At 47.5% G+C, this 21,050-nt stretch overlaps 1 protein-coding gene across 3 annotated transcripts in view; it reads right to left on the reverse strand.

Annotated features, from left to right (window-relative positions):
- Nucleotides 1-273: 273 nt before the first annotated feature.
- Nucleotides 274-21,050, reverse strand: part of LOC129398227 (huntingtin-interacting protein 1-like) — a 78,955-nt gene continuing 58,178 nt past the window's right edge. The window contains exons 22-32 of one of the 3 annotated variants that reach the window (XM_055115059.2): nucleotides 20,470-20,606; nucleotides 15,885-15,995; nucleotides 14,749-14,807; nucleotides 13,920-14,013; nucleotides 12,072-12,172; nucleotides 11,679-11,784; nucleotides 9,836-9,959; nucleotides 8,905-8,966; nucleotides 6,312-6,420; nucleotides 5,141-5,214; nucleotides 274-4,723 (exon numbers count right to left, since the gene is read on the reverse strand). In XM_055115059.2, coding sequence (XP_054971034.1) covers nucleotides 9,849-9,959; nucleotides 11,679-11,784; nucleotides 12,072-12,172; nucleotides 13,920-14,013; nucleotides 14,749-14,807; nucleotides 15,885-15,995; nucleotides 20,470-20,606 — 719 coding nt within the window. In that variant the 3' untranslated portion in view covers nucleotides 274-4,723; nucleotides 5,141-5,214; nucleotides 6,312-6,420; nucleotides 8,905-8,966; nucleotides 9,836-9,848. Of the gene's footprint in view, nucleotides 4,724-5,140; nucleotides 5,215-6,311; nucleotides 6,421-8,904; nucleotides 8,967-9,835; nucleotides 9,960-11,678; nucleotides 11,785-12,070; nucleotides 12,173-13,919; nucleotides 14,014-14,748; nucleotides 14,808-15,884; nucleotides 15,996-20,469; nucleotides 20,607-21,050 lie in introns of those variants that run through there. The other 2 variants (XM_063605789.1, XM_055115060.2) reach the window with 2 other exon arrangements.

Here is a 21,050-nt window from a genome sequence, read left to right on the forward strand (position 1 = left end):
TTTTTTTCCTTTTTGTGGAGAACAGCTTCTCACTATATTTTCCAGGCAGGTCTCTTAACTCCTGGGCTCAAGCTATCCTCCTGCCTCTGCCTCCCTAAGAGCTGGGATTACTGGTGTGAGCCACCACACCCGGCTCAAACTAATATTTCTAAGATATATTCCCAGAGGTGTGGGGCTAAGTGGATTCCATGAACCCCAGGATACAAATGCAGGCTTCTCACTGGAGCCTATACCTCAGAGCCACGCTGGCTGGTCAATCACCACCACGCTCCATTGCCAGGCGGAAATATTTATTTGAAAAATTGAAAACACAGATGCAATGTATTATACAAAGAAAGGTCTTAATACCATAATAAAAGTATTGTTGGAGGGAAACAGAAGCCAGTGGCCACCTGCCCTGGGAAGGTAGGCACTCAGTGAAAAATGAAATTCATTTCAAGGAACTACCCTAATGGAAACCCAGGGGAAAGGTTAAAAACAGAAGAAAAACAAACCCAACCCTATCCCTGCAAACTGAAATGTGAAAGAGTTTGTTATAAGTTTGAGACAATTGCATTATCACCAAGATGTAACCGAACCCCCTCGGTTTGTCCCTATGAGTGGTAATCAGTTTCATTTAGGGCCTTCAAACCTGAGGTAGTTGAGGGTCACCTGAAAGACATGTCTGGAAAAATCTACTCTCAGAATCGAACCCAACAGCATTGAATTGTTTCCTGTTGCTTTGGCTCCTGACAACACCACGGTGTGGTGCTGATCTTGTATTTGGTCTGGACCTGGGAGAGGAAGGAATTTGGCAGCAAACAGCTGGCTGGTTTGCTGCGCCGATGGCTGGCAGGTCCGTGGTGGTGGTTTTCTATGCTACAGGTGGTGCAGTCTCTGGAGGACAAGGATGGCAGAGAGAGGGCAAAGCCAGTTTGCTTGGAAAGCCAGTGTTGGAACTGGAGGCTTTCCCTGGCAGGATTTCCAGAGATTTGGAAAGGTGGTAGAAGGTAGCAAGATGCTGACCGGTTATTAAAGACCAGGGCCAAATGGAGCCAGGAGACCCCTCTAGACTAAGGAGCTAAGAGGGAACTTTCAGCTGCAAGCTAAGAACTAGCTCCTGCACAGGGTTGAGGGGCCAAAGCCAACTAATCTGACCGGAGCGACATGTACCTGTGATCCCCGTGTTACCTGGTGGCATAAACCTTGGTGTCTGAGTTGGTAGCTGGGACAGTTCCAAGAAAAGTTGCTCTAGACAGTGGTTCTTCCAGCCACTGGGTTAGAGGGACCCGTATTCTGGTGAGATTTTAGGGGTACTGCTATGGACGGCTGCATCAGCAGACAATCTAAACTAGTCTCATTTAAACTCCTTGCTCAGATATAAAATAACCCTGCCAAGATGGCTCTTCTATTTCTTTCTCTCTCTCTCTTTTTTTTTTTTTTTTGAGATGGAGTCTCAGTCTGTGACCCAGGCTGGAGTGCAGTGGTGCGATCTTGGCTCACTACAACCTCTGTCCCCCGGGTTCAAGTGATTCTCCTGCCTCAGCCTCCCCAGTAGCTGGGATTATAGGCGCCTGCCACCATGCCCGGCTAATTTTTGTATTTTTAGTAGAGATGGGGTTTCACCATGTTGGCCAGGCTAGTCTTGAACTCCTGACCTCAGGTGATCCACCCGCCCCTGCCTCCCAAAGTGCTGGGATTAAACGCGTGAGACACCATGTCTGGCCTCTTTCTCTTAAGTAAACAAACATCTTTTCTCTAGAGGTCTCAGGGCACTGTCTTACAAACTTAAGTAACAGATGCAGCTGTTTTTTAACTTCTTGTCGATCCTAAGCCATGATTTTGTTGCTGTCCCATCTTGTCATGACCCATTTACGCTCACCCGAGACTTGTCACTAGTGATGCTCGGTGACTCATTTAGAAGGCTTGCAGGTTCATTTTTAGCTTTAAGATGTGATTCCCGTTTTAATCCAAGTTGTGTCATTAAATACCTCTTCATCTTCATTTTTAGAAGAGTCACAATAGGACAATTTGATTTTGTCTAGAGAATGGGGTAGCCATTCTAATCTGAGCTATTACGAAAGTAATTATGTGACATCTGACAGCTACTTCCTCATGTGACACTGAATTAGCCTCTGCTTCTGTTTAAGTGCTTTCTTAACCGTTATGACTCAGGCTAAGTCGATGAAGTTTTTAAACATTTCTGTGGCTTCTTTTTAGAGACAGGATCATTCAGATAATTTTTTGTTTGTTTTTAAAGAGATGGAGTCTCGCTCTGTCACTCAGGCTGGAGTGCAGTGGGAAATCATGGCTCATTGCAGCCTCAAACTCCTGGGCTGGGCTCTGACACAGAATCTTTTTTTTTTTTTTTTTTTTTTTTTGAGACAGGGTCTCACTCTGTCACCCAGGCCGGAGTGCAGTGGCACAATCAGGGCTGACTGCAGCCTCGACTTCCCAAGCTCAAGCAATTCTCCCACCTTAGCTCCCCAACTAGCTGAGACTACAGGCATGCACCATCATGCCCGGCTAATTTTGTTTTTGAATTTTAGTAGAGATGAGGTCTTGCTATGATGCCCAGCCTGGTCTCAAACTCCTGAGCTCAAGCAATCATCCCGTCTTGGCCTCCCAAAGTTCTGGGATTACAGGCATGCACCACTGTGCCCAGCTGGGCAGAGAATCTTAATTTGATCCATTACACTAGACTGTTTACCCCATTTGTAATTTTTTTTTTTTTTTTTTTTTGAGACGGAGTTTTGCTCTTGTTGCCCAGGCTGGAGTACAATGGCGTGATCTCAGCTCACTGCAACCTCTGCCTCTGGGGTTCAGGTGATTCTCCTGTCTCAGCCTACTGAGTAGCTGGGATTACGGGCACCCGTCACTACGCTCGGCTAATTTTTGGTATTTTTAGTAGAGATGGGGGTTTCACCATGTTGGACAGGCTGGTCTCGAACTCCTGACCTCAGGTGATCCAACCACCTCAGCCTCTCAAAGTGCTGGGATTACAGGCGTGAGCCACTGTGCCCAGCCACCCCTTGGTAATTGGGAACATATGAGTTAGAATGGCTGAGATCTAGAAGTGAGGACTAGCCACTTTTGGAAATGTTGACCCGCATCAAGAACACACTGATTGGTTTAGTTGCCACAACTGGGACAGGGAAGCCACGCACCATTCCTTCTGAGCCTTGAATCAAAAAAATACTAAGCAGAAAGCAGCATTCAACATTAAGACTGCCCAATTTCTAGTGCTGATACTTCCTTAGCCCAGTATGGAGGTCACACGTCTGAGTATGGTCATCCGAGGTCCTGGGAGAGAGTTTTTTGAATGTCCCACTTAGAAAATGCACAGAGAGGGAGTTGGGGAGGGGGGTGGGCTAGGGAGATGGGGGTTGGTTCACAGTGATCAAACAGAAGTCTCACAACCCGTCATGTAGCAAAACCTAGCAATATTCTGTTGGAGCAGATCCTGGGAAGTGCTTGATGGCTACCACCAATGAGTTGCTATAGATAAAGAAGGAAGACGCTGTTTTTCCAAGATCAGAAGGTCACTTAAATGCTGGGGTCCATCTAGAAGAGGAAAAGTGCTGTTGGGCTGCCCATCCCTGGCAAGCTGTTCATGTGCGCTCTGTCCTCATCCTGTCCACAGGGCAGCGAGAGCCTGGGGCATGTGGCTGAAAGGAGTTGGAGCCACTGGCTCTGTCCTTTCTCATTTTCTCTGACCCAAGAGCTCCAAATGATCTCCTTGCTTTGGGATCCAAGTCAGTAACAGTCCAGCACCTTGGCCTTTCTTCTGATTCTTGAAGGCTGATGTAGCCGGGCAGAAAGATGAGCCTTGCTAGTCACACCTGAAGTCCTGATTGCTCCAAGCATCTCTTTGTAGGCTGTTGCTGCTTAAGGGAGGTTAGTAATAAATACTAAGGGTAGCAAACCAAGTATAGGGTTCTTTCCTGATGGGAGCAATTGCATCTGATCTTCCAGGTTTGTCAATTGCGTAGAAGGTGGAACGATCTTCCTATTCAAGAGGATGCCAAGGCAGACGTCTGCAGAAAGGAGTTGGGAATCACTCCCACACTCCCTCTCTGGGCCAAGGGAGATGGCCCGCTTGACAGAGACCATTCACGGACAGTTCATTCCGGCAGGGAAGTAGTGTTGTTGATCTCACCAGCTCCATTCAAGCATGTGATCAAGTTTTTGAGCCTGGTCACGGGAACTGGGCTGTGTGAACCCTCTTGTCCCTCTTTCTGTTGTCTTCTCCCTTGTAAAGGCAGACAGAGGCTTTCCGCCGGGATTCAGCTTTAGGAGGGAAAGGCACTCACTCTCCTTCTGCTTTTTGAGGAAAGCTGTCACTCAGCAGCTCCGCTTGACCCTGGAGCATGGACTGGGTGGGCCAGCACTTGTTCAGTGTGGAGGCGGAGATGGAGCACCGAGAGGCCTGGGCAGCACCATCGCTGGAGCTACCACAGTGGGGGGGCCCTGGAGACTCAGCCCCAGGGGTGTGCCCTTTGGGAGAGTTGGCTATGTGAGTGAAACTTAAAAAAAAAAAAAAACCAAAAAACCCAACCAACCACCATAAGAAGCAGTGGAAATCCATGGCACTGCCCAAAGAGGGGGAGAATGGCTTTGGCATTCACAGCCAGGACACTCCTGCCGTCCTTCTGACTGTGCAGCTCTCAGGGTAGTGTCCTGGTTTGGAATCCATCAGCCCTCTGATGCTCACAAGTTTGTGCAAATGATGAAACCGAAAAGACTGAGAAGAAAACAGAAAAGAAAAGGCATAAGATCTTCCCTTTCCAAGCTGTCAACAAACAACAAGCAGCCCCTCTATTAAGGATACCCATTGTTGTGGGGGTCAAATAGTCAGCAGGACTGGATGTTGGTCCTCTCTGTTGAGTGGCCCTGCCCCCCACCACCCCTCTTTGTACCTAGGCTTGCTCATGGGCAGCACTGGCCAGCCTGGATGCTAACTAGGGAGGCGGGGAAAGAACAGAGATGACCATGGGTCCAAACAGAAAGGGTGTCGCTATGGAGGGAGTCTTTGGAAGTGTCATGCATGTCCTCGGCACTGGGTAATGGCAGTGGTGTGGCTGCCCCTGGGACTCCAAGGATTTGGCCTGTGGCTGGGGAAATAACACACACAAGATAGGTAACAAGGATTTACACTGACATATGGGGTGTTGGTTTGGCTCTATTCTTTTTCGGTTACCGCTTCTTGCAGTGTAGGTGGAGATGCCTCTGTTCCTAAAAGACAATGATAATTTATGTTGCAAAGCACTCATGAATGCATTCATTCACTTAACCAACAAAACCTGCCACCATGGGGGCTCAAAAATACATTATAATTATAACCATGGTGTAATCACATAGTCCCCAAGTTTCGTGTCTAGGAATGACTAGGATCTGTCTATGGTTGGTGCCCAGAGTCAGTTGAGTCCACTAAGAGTGAACAATCTTGGCTGTGATCAAGTTGACTGCTTTCGACATGCAGACAACAACATATAGACTCGAGGTGATGGATGGCAAGTCTCTGGGCTGGCAGGCTGAATGTGACTCCATGCCACTCCATTTCTCAGCACCTGATCCCGTCTTTTTTTTTTTTTTTTTTTTTGAGATGGAGTCTCGCTCTGTCGCCCAGGCTGGAGTGCAGTGGCGCGATCTCGGCTCACTGCAAGCTCCGCCTCCCGGGTTCACGCCATTCTCCTGCCTCAGCCTCCTGAGTAGCTGGGACTACAGGCGCCCACCACCACGCCAGGCTAATTTTTTGTATTTTTAGTAGAGACGGGGTTTCACCGTGTTAGCCAGGATGGTCTCGATCTCCTGACCTCGTGATCCGCCCGCCTCAGCCTCCCAAAGTGCTGGGATTATAGGCATGAGCCACCACACCCGGCCTAGCACCTGATCCCTTCTGTCTTTTGGCAATTGTCGCCCTTCACTGGCTCTAGATAGACAGAAACTTGTAATTCACTTGTCCCTGTCTGCCAGATCTCGACTGACCACTATTTATTCATTTTTCAACTCTCTGCTGGCCAGAAACTAAATTCCCAGGGAGTTGGCAAGGCTAGCTGGGCCTGGGAGGGAATGGCAGTGAGTGAGTTATGATCAATGTTTAGGTCTTAAAAGGTGACAACAAAAGCTTTCAAATCACCATAACTTCACCCAAAGTTAGGCTTAAAGGTTATTTACAACGGAAGAGAAAACAGGTTCCATGAGGAGAGAAGAGAAGGAAGAAGCCACCGATCTGGTGGGTTCCTTGTTCTATTCCATTCTAGGGGAAGGCCCTGGCCACACAGCTTCCCCTCCCTGCTGCGGGTTAGTGCCCATCCTTGGAGTCAGCTTACCTTCTTCCCAGCCCTCAGCAACACCAGCAAGCTCGTAGTGCTTTTTCCGAAGCTCTCCCAGTTTTTGACGCTCCTTCTGCAATTCATTTTCTAGCTCTAGCACCCTAACCTGTAAGGGAAAGTAAGTGGGATTTTCTCTTAATCAGCTCTCAGAGATTTAATTTTTATTTTTTTTTTATAGAGATGGGGTCTTGTTCTGCTGCCCAGGCTGGTAGTGAACTCCTGGCCTCAAGAGATCCTCCTGTCTTGGCCTCCCAAAGTGCTGAGATTACAGGCATGAAACACCATGCCCAGCCTACATCTATCTTATTTTGATTACTCCCTTTCTGCTGCATTGTGAATTCCTCTTCTTCCATATTATTCACCCTGTTTCCATACTTTATCTGGCCCTCAATTTCAATTCTCTTCTTTGCTCTAATTTTTCCATTCTCCCATTCATTTATCTATCCCAGTAGCTCTTATGCTTTACTCACTGTGATCTTCTACTGGAAGTGAATGATGCTTTACAAATGCCTAAATGGTAGGTGGGCTTATCTTCTGTTCCTCTGAGAAATCACTATCTAAAAACAACTCTAATGTTTAGCCTAACTGTATGGTGAGTACCAGTCTAGTTGTAACCCTTCTTCAATCCCAGTTCCCTAGAAACCCAGGTAGGAAGCAAATATGATGGTTCTGATATCTTTCAGGTATTTGTGCAACTTACGCTTATTACTGCTACAGGAAAAAGCCTGGAAAATCTTACTATAAAGGAAAGGGTGATCTTGTCTAGCTCTACTTCTCATTAATGTAATTTATTTTATTTCTTAATTCAAGGAATATTTGCTGGCCGGGCATGGTGGCTTATGCCCGTAATCCCAGCACTTTAGGAGGCCAACGTGGGTGGATCACCTGGGGTCAGGAGTTTGAGACTAGCCTGACCAACATGATGAAACCCCGTCTCTACTAAAAATATACAAAATTAGCCAGGTGTGGTGGTGCATGTCTGTAATCCCAGCTACTTTGGAGGCTGAGGTAGGAGAATCGCTTGAACCTGGAAGGCGGAGGTTGCAGTGAACCAAGATCGTGCCATTGTACTCACTCCAGCCTAGGCAACAGAGCAAGACTCGGTCTCAAAAAAAAAAAAAAGAAGGAAAAATTAGCTGGGCATGGTGGTGTGTACCTGTAGTCCCAGCTACTCAGGAGGCTGAGGTGGGAGGATCCGCCTGAGCCCAGGAGTTTGAGGCTGCAGTGAGCTGTGATCACACCACTGCACTCCAGCCTGGGGAACAGAGCAAGGCCCTGACTCAAAAAAAGAAAAAAAAATGCTGAGTGACACATCTTGGAGTACTTTAACAATTCCAATTTGAAATTCACCCCAAGACTGATGACCAGTTATTCTAGGAAAACTATGTCAATTTTTTTTTAAAGGATCTCGCTGATACCTATTTTACATGATATGACTTTATAGAACAACAGAGAGAAATAATGGCATTGCCTTTGATGAGTTGAAAGGATTTTCTCTTTTAAAACTAAAAGTCATACACAAATAATTCATACCAGAAGTCTAAAACAGTGTTTATAGTAAGACTATTAAGTTTGTGGATACTAAGAGATCCTGGATAACATGTAGAGGAACGTTAGTCCAAGAACAGTGGGCAAGAGTTAAGAGTCTGATCTTGGCTGGGCGTGGTGGCTCACGCCTGTAATCCCAGCCCTTTGGGAGGCTGAGGCAGGAGGGTTGTGTGAGGCCAGGAGTTGAGACCAGCCTGGGCAACATAGTAAGACCCCGTCTCTATCTTATTTAAAAAAAAAAAAGGGCCGGTGGCTCACGCCTGTAATCCCAGCACTTTGGAAGGCCCAGGTGGGCAGATCACAAGGTCAGGAGTTTGAGACCAGCCTGGCCAGCATGGTGAAACCTTATCTCTATTAAAAATAAAAAATTAAGGCCGGGCACGGTGGCTCACGCTTGTAATCCCAGCAGTTTGGGAGGCCAAGGCAGGCAGATCACGAGGTCAGGAGATCGAGACCATCCTGGCTAACACGGTGAAACCCTGTCTCTACTAAAAATACAAAAAATTAGCCAGGCATGGTGGTGGGCGCCTGTAGTTCCAGCTACTCAGAGAGGCTGAGGCAGGAGAATGGCGTGAACCTGAGAGAGGGAGCTTGCAGTGAGCCGAGATCACACCACTGCACTCCAGCCTGGGCGACAGAGCAAGACTCCGTCTCAAAAAAAAAAAAAAAAAATTAGCTAGGTGTGGTGACGCACGTCTGTAATCCCAGCTACTTGGGAGGTTGAAGTAGAAGAATTGCTTGAACCTGGGAGGTGGAGAGTGCGGTGAGCCGAGATCACGCCACTGCACTCCAGCCTGGGCGACAGGACGAGACTCCGTCTCAAAAAAGAAAAAAAACAAAACAAGACAAACAAAAAAAAAACAAGGTGATTCACTAATCACCTTCTCTACCTCCACTGTTTCTTCCGGCAAGATTTACATTCAGTCTTGGGTTAGTAGGTGCACCTGTGTTCATTTCCCTCTGGCTTTTCTCCATGGGAATAATATTCAGAGTCCATGTCTAGGCAATAGAGGCTATCTAGACTTACAGATGGAGCTCTCACCTGAGAATCCATCTCTTGGCGTTTGATCTGTGTCAGCGTCATGCTTGAGAAGTCCATGTTGTCTGCAAGGATGGAAACAAGAAGGTCTCATCAAATTCCACCCTGGCTGACTGGCACCTGAGAGGCAGCCAATGCCAATGCTCTGTGGAAATGCCTGGCTTGCCATTTGTCAACACTGCATGAAAGTAACTGAGGGGGCCAGACAACGGTGGCTCACTCCTGTAATCCTAGCTCTTTGGGAGGCTGAGGTGGGTGGATCATGAGGTCAGGAGTTTGAGACCAGCCTGGCCAACATGGTGAAACCCCGTCTTTACTAGAAATACAAAAATTAGCTGGGTGCAGCGGTGGGCGCCTGTAATTCTAGCTACTTGGGAGGCTAAGGCAGGAGAATCACTTGAACCCTGGAGGCGGAGGTTGCAGTGAGCCAAGATTGCGCCATTGCACTCCAGCCTGGGCAACAAGAGAAAGACTCCAACTAAAAAAAGAAAAAAAAATGGCAGAGCGCGGTGGCTCACACCTATAATCCCAGCAAACTTTGGGAGGCCAAGGTGGGCAGATCACCTGAGGTGAGGAGTTCGAGACCAGCTTGGCTAACATGGTGAAACCCCGTCTCTACTAAAAATACAAAAATTAGCCAGGCGTGGTGGCGGGCGCCTATAATCCTAGCTACTCGGGAAGCTGAGGCAGGAGAATCGTGTGAACCAGGGAGGTGGAGGTTGCAGTGAGCAGAGATGGTACCACTGCACTCCAGCCTGGGCGACAGAGTGAGACCCTGTCTCAAAAACAGAAATAAAGAAAAAATAAAATAAAAAGATGAAAAATATAAAAGAATTTAGACACAGTCCTGTGGGATTTGGTTGGGATCACAGGGAAGGATGCAGAGAAGAGCTCAACAGGGTGGATAAGAAAAGGGTCCCTTTGGAAAGGCTACCTGTCTCTTCGATCTATGATTTGCCGGAAATGGTTGAGGCCACAACGCCGGCAGTGGCCTGGTTCACTCCCCGAGAGGCCTGCTGCAGCTGGGCTAGGTTGGGGCTGTCCTTATCAGCTTTCACCTACCAGGACAAAGCGGATTTAGGTTCATGCAACACCTAGAGCAACAAGGACTGAATCAGATAATTGCTCTGATGGTTCTTAGCAAACATATGTGGGCCAAACGGTAATCACCAATCAGCTTCTCAAAATCTGCTGACTATAGTCAGCTCCTGACATATCTATCATATAAAAAGTTATTCCTGGCTTCTTTGCTTGGTGGATCCCAAACTCTAAGCATTATCACTTATTTGGACAATGTGCCCAGTTGTGGAAACCAATTTGGGATGACAAGAAATAAGGACAAACAAAGAACACTCTGGGATACTGTGAAACTCTTAAAAAGGATTTGGGGCACACTTTACATGAGAATCAGTTGGGGGCATTGATGATATTGATTCAAAAAATAATTTTTTTTTAGACAGAGTTTGCTCTTGTTGCTCAGGCTGGAGTGCAATGGCATGATCTTAGCTCACTGCAACCTCCACCTCCCAGGTTCAAGCAATTCTCCTGCCTCAGCCTCCCAAGCAGCTGGGATTACAAGTGCCCGCCACCACGCCCGGCTAATTTTTTGTATTTTTAGTAGAAACTGGATTTCACCATGTTGGCCAGGCTGGTCTTGAACTCCCGACCTCAGGCCTCCTAAAAGTGCTGGGATTACAGGAGTGAGCCATCGTGCCCGGCCTGATTCAAATTTGAACACTAATAAAGAGGGGTTGTAGAATCTCACAGCCAAGCCAGGTAACCTGTTTATGATGCCAACCTATTCCTTATTCGAGTGTTTCTTGAATGCCAGGACTGCTAATCGAAGTTGGCATTGCTGGGGCTTTCTAAGGCCACTTGTAACAGATGTGAGGAAAGCCACGAGGGACATGTGTGGCACACCTGGGTACAGACTGGGTACAGACGTTCCTTGCTGTCACATGAAAGGCCTCTAAGGCCAGGTGTGGTGGCTCACGCCTGTAATCCCAGCACTTTGGGAGGCTGAGGTGGGTGGATCACAAGGTCAGGAGATCAAGGCCATCCTGGCTAACGCGGTGAAACCCCGTCTCCACTAAAAATACAAAAAATTAGCTGGGCGTGGTGGCACGTGTCTGTAGTCCCAGCTACTCGGGAGGCTGAGTCAGGAGAATCACTTGAACCTGGGAGGCAGAGGTTGCAGTGAGCTGAGATCACGCCACTGCACTCCAGCCTGGGTGACAGAGCAAGGCTGTCTCCAAAAAAAAAAAAAAAAAAAAGCCTCTGTAAGAGGATAGTATGGGACCCTTAACAGGGTGAATTTTTATTTGGAATCGAATCCACCTGAGCCCTGGATAAATCATTTGTTCTCAGGGCCAGTTCCATCCCATCATCCAAGTACTATCTAACCTAGCCAAGTACTCTCTAACTCCTAAGTAGTCTCTAACCTAGCCAAGTACCATCTAACCTAACCAAGTACCATCTAACCTAGCCAAGTACTCTCTAACCTAGCCAAGTACTATCTAACGTAGCCAAGTATTCTCTAATCCCTTAGTATTCTCTAACCCAGCCAAGTACCATCTAACCTAGCCAAGTACTCTCTAACCCCTTAGTACTCTTTAACCTAGCCAAGTACAGTCTAACCTAGCCAAGTGCCATCTAACCTGGCCAAGTACTCTCTAACTCAGCCAAGTACTGCCTAATGCAGCCAAGTACTCTTTAACCTAGCCTAGTACTCTCTAACCAGGCCTTCCAGCGTCCTAGGAGGTCCAGCCAGGTCCTACCTTGGATGCAGCCACAAGCTGGGCTGTGCTAGCAGCAATTTCATGAGAACACACCATTAGCTCCTCAAATTTCCCTCTGCCTTGTACCACCAGATCAGCTGCATCCCTGATGGAAAACGACAAGAGGGACTAGGTTACGGGCAAATGAGCTGCAACTCCTCCACATTCCCACCTCCAGACCACCCCATCGCCCTTGGCTAAACAGGGAGGGGAGGCTGCCTGCCCTGTGTCCCCTGGGAGAGCCAGGCTCCCTTGTAAACTCGGTCCTATTGACTTCCTGATCAATAGTTTATTTCTAAGGGACAGATTTTTTTTTCCCTCCTTAGCTATTGTTTGGAGTGGATCAATGGAAGAGGGGTCATGGGAGGAGCCTTGGTACCAATGGATACTTACACCATGACACTGGCTCCCCAGCCCACAGCCTTGGAGGCTGAGATGAGTCCTTCTGTCCATCGAGAGTTCTTGGCATAAAACTCTTTAGGGGATGCTGTACCCTAGGGAAATAAAAAATAGTAATAGCCACCTTTTATTGAGCATGTACTATATGGCAGGTGCTTTTATACATATATTATCCCAAATCATCCTCATAGTAACTCTGAGACATAAGCATTAGTATTCCCATTTTACAAAAAAGAAGAAGATTCAGAGACCAAAATGGCTTTTCCAGCTGGGTGCAGTGGCGCTCGCCTGTAATCCCAGCACTTTGGGAGGCTGAGGCAGGTGGATCACTTGAGGTCAGGAGTTCAAGACCAGCTTGGGCAACATGGTGAAACCCTGTCTCTATTAAAAATACAAAAATTAGCTAGGTGTGGTGGTGGGTGCCTGTGATCCCAGCTACTCAGGAGGCTGAGGCAGGACAATCACTTGAACCTAGGAGGCGGAGGTTGCAGTGAGCCGAGATCGCGTCACTGCACTCTAGCCTGAGCAACAGAGCGAGATTCTGTCTCAAACAAAACAAAACAAAACCCTGGCTGGGCGCGGTGGTTCACGCCTGTAATCCCAGCACTTTGCGAGGCCAATGCGGGCAGATCATGAGGTCAAGAGATTGAGACCATCCTGTCTAACATGGTGAAACTCCGTCTCTACTAAAAATACAAAAATTAGCTGGGCGTGGTGTGTGCCTGTAATCCCAGCTACTCGGGAGGCTGAGGCAGGAGAATCGCTTGAACCCAGGAGGCAGAGGTTGCAGTGAGCCGAGATTGCACCACTGCATTCTAGCCTGGCGACAGAGCGAGACTCAGTCTCAAAAACAAACAAACAAGCAAACAAAAAACCCAAAACAACAAAACAACAAACAAAAAGACTTTTCCCAAGGTCATGCAGGAAATCAATGGAAGTAAATCTTGGGCTTTTCTGACTCCAAAGCCTGTAGCATTTCTACCATACCATGACATTTCTGTATTGTATATATAAGAATAAATATTCTCATATGAATAAGTTATGATCTGAAAAGAGTCTAGCCACTCTGCGATTTGCCAAAAAAAGGAGACTACACAGTGAATACATTAAAAAAAAAATTTCTACTTGGATTTGAAAAATGTTTTTATGCTTTGGAAGTGTCTGATAGTCTGAGAATCTGCAGATAATCCTTGTCCAGTCCATCTTTCTATTTTAGAAACAGAAAACATCAGCTCTCAGGAAGATAAAAGGCACCAGCAAAGCAGGCCTGGCTGCTTGCTTTATGGCACCGTTCTCAGGCTCATTAACCCCTCCCCTGGACTTACGCCTCCCAAGCTGTGGCGGCATATGGGGAAATGAGAAAAAAACAAGATGATGATAATCCCAGCAAAGGTGTGAGACCACGAAGTGGTGCGTTGATAAGAGGCTGACAGCAGAGTCTATTTGTAAGGGTGAGTTGACTCTGCTGTTAGAAACAGATTAGGCCGAACTCCCTGTGAAAAGCCAGTCTCAAGTTGGCATTCAGGATCTGCTTCTTTTGCAAAAGTCCTCATGTCCCCCTCAGAGTACCCAGGTTTGCAATGTAAAAAGGGCTCCCACAGCAAGTTCCAACAATGTCTGCCTGTGCGAAGGGAGCTGGAGTTGGGACACATGCCTGGCCACCCTCTGGGGAGGTCCTGGAGCTCTGACTTCTCCCCAGGGCCTCTGCTGATATCTACAGGAGTGGCTGCTCTGTGCTCAGGTGGACACACAGAGTAAGACGGCATCATCACAGAGTCCGTTGGAGCGGGAGTCTGTCACCAATGCCTCCTCTTCCTGCCCAGGGCCCACACCCACGCTCACCCTGCCGCTCTCCACAATCTCTCTCCGGAGGTCCTTAGAGGCCACGATGAGCACCTGAATAGCTTGCATGAGGCTGGTACAGCAACCAAGGATCCTGCCAAACAAACAAGTCGAGGATACACTGAGATCAAGATCCAAGATCAATGAACATGACGGTTCTCTTCCCCACTCCTAGCCAAAGGCAAGCTTGGAATGGGAAAGGGAGGTAAGAAGGGTGCTGAGGTTGCTGGAACATTCTGCGGGGAGGCACCGAAGGAGAGGCTGGGGAGTGAGAGAGATCTAATTGTGGGTCTCCATCGTAAGGAATAGTGAAATTGTGATTCCTAGGACTTCTTTTCTTCTTTTTTGAGACAGAGTCTTGCTCTGTCGCCCAGGCTAGAGTGCAGAGGCACGATCTTGGCTCACTGCAACCTCCACCTCCCGGGTTCAAGTGATTCTCCTGCCTCAGCCTCCAAAGTAGCTGGGATTACATGCTGCATGCACCACCACGCCTGGCTAATTTTTGTATTTTTAGTAAAGACGACTTTTCACCACATTGGGCGGGCTGGTCTCGAACTCCCGACCTCAGGTGATCCTCCCTCCTCAGCCTCCCAAAGTGCTGGGATTACAGGCGGGAGCTACCGCGCCGGCCCGGGGTTTCTTTTCTTCTATAGTGAAACAGCAATACTGCTGTCATCATTACTACTGTTATTGATGATTACATCAACTCAGCCCTTCCCCGTGGCTGCTACTGCTCTCCTCTAATTCCCTAATAAGTATGCAAAGTATAGACCAATGTCAGGAAGACAGATCCTGCTCCCCTAGGTCCCACCATGCCGCTCAGACCGACCTTTCATTCACCTCCAATTTGACTCCTGTGTCTCCTGCTCGGGATTTGCTGAGCATCTCCTGTGAAAAAGAAGCATGGTTTCTAAATGTGCCTTGAATATTAAGGATCCACTAATGTCTTACTATACTTTCAGTCCAACATCGTGTGGTAGCTGGGAAACCTGAATCTGGAAGTCCCCAAGTCCCTGCCCACATTCTTGAGAGAGTCAGAAAAGAATCCAGACTCTAACCTATTCAGGGAGAGTGCAGCTGCAGTGGGCTGGCTCTGTGATCCGTGTCATTTTGTTTTGTTTTGAGATGGAGTCTCACTCTGTCACCCAGGCTGGAGTGAGCGGTACGATCTCGGCTCCCTGCAACCTCCGCCTCCTGGGTTCAAGTGATTCTCCTGCCTCAGCCTTCCGAGTGGCTGGGATTACAGGCACGCGCCACCACGCCCAGCTAATTTTTGTATGTTTAGTAGAGACCGGGTTTCACCATGTTGTCCAGGCTGGTCTCAAACTCCTGACCTCATGATCTGCCTGCCTCGGCCTCCCAAAGTGCTGGGAATACAGGCGTGAGCCACCACGCCTGGCCAGAACCCAGGATATTCTGACACCAAAGTATCTGATTCTTGAGGAAACTAATCACCTTCTCTCATGCGGACCTTCTCTCGTGAGGACCTTCTCATTTTCTATCACTCAGAAAAACGAGCGAGTTCAGATTTTGGTCTCTCTTTTTTTTTTTTATAATTTAAAAACATTTTTACAGACAGGGTCTCACTCTCTCACCCAGGCTAGAGTGCAGTGGTGCAATCATGGCTCACTGTAGCCTCCAATTCCTGGGCTCAAGTGATCCTCCTGCAGCCTCTGGAGTAGCTGGGACTATAAGCATGCACCACCATGCCCAGCTAATTATTTTATCTTTTGTAGAGGTGGGGTCTTGCTATGATGTCCAGGCTGGTCTCAAACTCCTGGACTCAAGTGATCCTCCCAAGGTGCTGGGGTTACAGGCATGAGCCACTGTGCCTGGCAAATTCTGGTTTCTGTCTTAGGGGGTTGCCATGGCCTTAATGAACGACTGTGACATGTCTAATGAGCAGTGTTGCAGAAGGGCAGCTGCAAAGGCATCGTTTCAGGCGATCCTGCAGGAACCTCCTACCTCTATTCTGGCCGTGGCAGTTTCAATAGCAGCTGAAGTGGCCGCCATCTCCTTGTCCACCAGGTCCCCCAGCTCCTCCTGCTTGATGTCCAGGCCCCTGGGCAGGAGCTCCTGTGAACACATCACAAAGGCTGAACTGACCTTGGGGCCTCCTGTCTCTTCTCCTCTGCCATCTGTAACCCTTACAAGATGGCAAGGCAGGAGGCAACCCAGCAAACACCTTCTGCAAGCCACAGGGGTTGTGGGGGGGTCTTTTGCAGACCGCATCTTGTCCTCTCTGTGACACGAACTCTGGAACCTCATGCTCCTCCTCACTCAGGATCCACCTCCTTCCAGAATGCCATCGCTGCCTCCCCCTGCAAGGCCATTCCGCCACCACTAAGACCCCAGTCCCTTAGTTGTGCAGTGTCAATTGTACTAGCTACACAGGAGGTATTTTTTTACAATTTTTCTTTTTCTTTTGCTTTCTTTCTTTTCTTTTCTTTTCTTTTTTTTTTTTTTTTGAGACAGAGTCTCAATCTGTTGCCCAGGCTGGAGTACAGTGGCACAATCTCGGCTCACTGCAGCCTCCGCCTCCCAGGCTCAAGGGATTATCCTGCCTCAGCCTCCCAAGTAGCTGGGATTGCAGGTTTGCACCACCATGCCCAGCTAATTTTTATATTTTTAGTAGAGATGGGTTTCACTATTTTGCCCAGGCTGGTCTCAAACTCCTGACCTCAGGTAATCCTCCTGCCTCAGCCTCCCAAAGTGCTGGGATTACAGGTGTAAGCCACCACGCCTGGCCCTAATTTTTTATTTTTTTGAGACACAGTCTTGCCCTGTCACCAGAGATGGAGTGCAGTGGCATGATCATAGCTCACTGCAGCCTCGACCTTCCATGCTCAAGCAATTCTCCCACCTCTACCACCAGAGTAGCTGGGAGTACAGAGGTGCACCACCAAGCCCGGATAATTGTTGTTTTTTTTTTTTTTTAATAGAGATGGGGTCTCACTATGTTGCCCAGGCTGGTCTTGAATTCCTGGGCTCAAGTGATCCTCCTGTCTTGGCCTCCCAATGTGCTGGGATTGAATTACTATACCTGGCCTACAACTTTTTCAAACACAGATGATACCTTCCACTTTGACCCTGACTTAACTTTGCTTCCACGGTGATCATATGAGGCGGGTATTATTCCTACTGTGCAGATAGGAAGCCAGGGATCAGAGGTAGAACGTCTTGACCACAGTTATGGTAACAAATGGCAGGGCAGGGATTTGAACTAAGGTCTGACAAACAGCAAAGCCTATGATTTTTAAAACATGATGTGTTATACATACTAAGGTATAAAATATATATGAATGGTTCAAAGGATAAGAATAAAGACGCATGTTACCCACCACCCAACTTAAAACTTAAGGAATGCTGTAAGAAACATCAATACCTTTGGAATCCTATTTGAACTTGTATGTGCCCTGATTCTATCTCCCTTACTCCCTGCCTTCTACCCCAAGAGACACAGAATTCAAGAGAGTGGTTGTTGTGTCTTATTTTATTTTTATTTTTTAAAGACAAAACATAAAAGCCTGTTGCCCAGGCTAGAGTGCAGTGGTGCGATCATAGCTCACTGCAGCCTCCCACTCCTGGGCTCAAGTGATCCTCCCTGCCTCAGCCTCCTGAGTAGCTGGGACAACAGGCACACACCACTAGGCTCTGCTAACTTTTAAACTTTTTTGTAGAGTCAGAGTCTTGCTTTGTAGCCCAGGCTGTATCAAACTCCTAGCCTCAAGTGATCCTCCCGCTCCGGCCTCCCAAAGTGCTGGGATTTTCAGACATGTGCCACTATGCCTGGCTTGTCTTATTATTATTATTTTTTAACTCCACATAGATGCATCCCTATTAAGTTTGAATGTTTGAGTCTTTATATAAAAGGAATCCTACTGTATATATTTTTCCATGACTTGATTTTTCACTCAACATTCTATGTGTGAGATTCATCCTAATACCTAGTAATTCTGATTCTACGTATATACTCTAGAGAAACTGACATGTGTGCATATATGATCATAGGGGCAAATTAATAACAACCCAAACTGGAAATAACCCAAGTGTCCATCACCAAGAGAACAGACGGATGAATTAAGCGATATTCACACAATAGATAATGAGAGAGCAGTGAAAATGAATTTATCTTCTTGGATTAATCTCACAGAATGTGGAGTGAAAAAGCGAGTTGTAGAAGAATATATACAGTAGGACTCCATTTACCTGTAGTCTATATCATGTGAAACTAACTCTATTATTTAGGGAGGCAAAGATGTAGATGATAATTTTTTTTTTTTTTTTTTTTTTTTTTTTGAGGCAGTGTCTCACTCTGTCGCCCAGGCTGGAGTGCAGTGGCGCAATCTCGGCTCACTGCAGCCTCCGCCTCCCAGGCTCAAAGGATTATCCTGCCTCAGCCTCTCAAGTAGCTGGGATTACAGGTATGTGCTGGGATTACAAAATTAGCCACCACACCTGGCTAATTTTGTATTTTTAATAGAGATGGAGTTTCACTATATTGGCCAGGCTGGTCTCAAACTCCTGGCCTCAAGTGATCCACCCACCTCAGCCTCCCAAAGTGCTGGGATTACAGGCGTGAGCCACCACACCTGGCCCTGATCTTTTTATTTTTTCTTTTTAGAGACAGGGTCTTACTCTGTCACCCAGGCTGGAGTACAGTGGTTCACTGCAGGTGAACCACTCTGCAGAGTACACTCTGCAATTCACTGAAGAGTACACGGTTCACTGCAGTCTTGAGCTCCCAGGCTTAGGTGATCCTCCTGCCTCAGCCTCCTGAGTAGCTGGGACCAAAAGTGCTCACCATCACATCCGGCCAATTTTTAAATTTGTTGTAGAGACAGGGCGCCACTAAGTTGCCCAGGCTGGTCTCAAATTCCTGGCCTCAATTGATCCACCCACCTTGGCTGGATGTGGTCTTTTTATTATCTTCTTCTGGAACTCCAATTAGACATTCTATCCTCATGGCTTTTATTTTTCATTTATTTTTTGAGTGGAGTTTCGCTCCTGTTGCCCAGGTTGGAGTGCAAAGGCACGATCTTAGCTCATTGCAACCTCAGCCTCCCAGGTTCAAGTGATTCTCCTGCCCCAGCCTCCTAAGTAGCTGGGATTACAGGCGCCTACCATCACGCCTGGCTAATTTTTTGTATTTTTAGTAGAGACGGGTTTTGCCATGTTGGCCAGGCTGGTCTAGAACTCCTGACCTCAGGTGATCCACCTGCCTCGGCCTCCCAAAATGTTGGGATTACAGGCGTGAGCCACCGTGCCTGGCCCTATCCTTGTATCTTAACCAATATATTCCAATTCATAACACTGGGGAAAAAAATGAAAAAAAACTGTACTGCATAGAAATGGTTTTCTTATTTTTCTTTTCCATAGAGTCCATGTCTTCCCTGTCCCTATATATACTTAACCCAATTTCTGGTATACAGGACATATTTATTTATAGCAGAGGCAGGGTCTCACTCTGTTGCCTAGGCTGGAGTGCAGTGGCACAATCATAGCTCACTGTGACCTCCAAATCCTGGGCTCAAGCGATCCTCCTGCCTCAGCCTCCCGAGTAGCTGGGACTACAGGTGCGTGACATCACGCCTGTCTAATTTTTTAAAAAAATTTTATTTTGTAGAGACAGGGTCTCACTATGTTGCCTAGGCTGATATTGAACTCCTGGCCTCAAGTGATCCTCCTGCCTCGGCCTCCCAAAGTGCAGGGATTACAGGTGTGAGCCACCATGCTCGGCACTACATCTTTAGTAAATGAATGAACACAGTGTTATTTCCATTTTGGGTATTACCTGCCCACCTAGAGAAAAATCCTCAGAGACAGGGGAGCTGCCTATACTTCTTTGATATTGCCTAGTGTAATGATGACAACATAGTAAGTAGATTCTCAGCTAACAGCCAGTGAATTAAATATAGCTGGAAAGTCCTTCAGGAGGTTTTTCCTTTAAAAATTTTTTTTTTTAGTTTTTAAAGAGACAGGGTCTCATTTTGTTGCCTAGGCCTGTCTCAAACTTCTGGGATCAAGTGATCCTATTTTTTTTTTTTTTTTTTTTGAGATAGATCTCACTCTTATGCCCAGGCTGGAGTGCAATGGCATGATCTCGGTGCACTGCAACCTCCACCTCCTGGGTTCAAGCAATTCTCTTGACTCCACCTCCCAGTACCTGGGATTATAGGCATGCACCACTATGCTGGGTTGATTTTTGTATTTTTAGCAGAGACAGGGTTTCACCCTGTTGGCCAGGCTGGTCTCTAGCTCTTGACCTCAAGTGATCTGCCCACCTCAGCCTCCCAAAGTGCTGGGATTACAGGCGTGAGCCATCCCGTCTAGCCTCAAGTGATCCTCCTGACTCAGCCTCCCAAAGTGCTGGGATTACACGCATAAATCACTGCACCTGGCCAGATTTTCCAATTTTAACAATCTCTTTCTAGAATCAAGTTCTAAGTGCAGAAAGAACTAGCTCAGAACATCACCGATTCCCTGGCCATTCACCAGCATGCACACCCAGAAGAATAACAATGCTCCTCAATGATACTACTCCAAGTACCTCGCCGATGGCCTTGATCTTGCTCAGGCAGTTCCTCATGGCTGTGCTGTCGGCATTCTCAAGGCTTCCCTCTTCCTCCAGGGAGGCCAGGTAGGCGAGGGTTTCCCTGCCATACTGCTTACAGGCCTCGGTCAGTGCTGGAGATACAAGGCAATAGACACTTTTTTTTTGAGATGGAGTCTCGCTCTTGTTGCCCAGGCTGGAGTGCAGTGGCGCCATCTCGGCTCACTGCAAACTCCACCTCCTGAGTTCAAGCGATTCTCCTGCCTCGGCCTCCCAAGTAGCTGGGATTACGGGTGCGCCACCATGCCCGGCTAATTTTTGTATTTTTAGTAGAGACGGGGTTTCGCCATGTTGGCCAGGTTGGTCTCGAACTCCTGACCTCAGGTGATCTGCCCACCTCGTCCTCCCAAAGTGTTACGGCGATTACAGGCGTGAACCATTGCATCTGGCCCATCGTTTTTGTATCTTTAGTAGAGATGGGTTTTTGCCATGTTGGCCAGACTGTTCTTGAACTCCCGACCTCAAGTGATCTGCCCGCCTCAGCCTCCCAAAGTGCTGGAGTTACAGGCATGAGCCAC

This window comes from Pan paniscus, chromosome 6 (genome assembly GCF_029289425.2).
Source record: "Pan paniscus chromosome 6, NHGRI_mPanPan1-v2.0_pri, whole genome shotgun sequence".
In the NCBI taxonomy this organism is placed as follows: domain Eukaryota; kingdom Metazoa; phylum Chordata; class Mammalia; order Primates; family Hominidae; genus Pan; species Pan paniscus.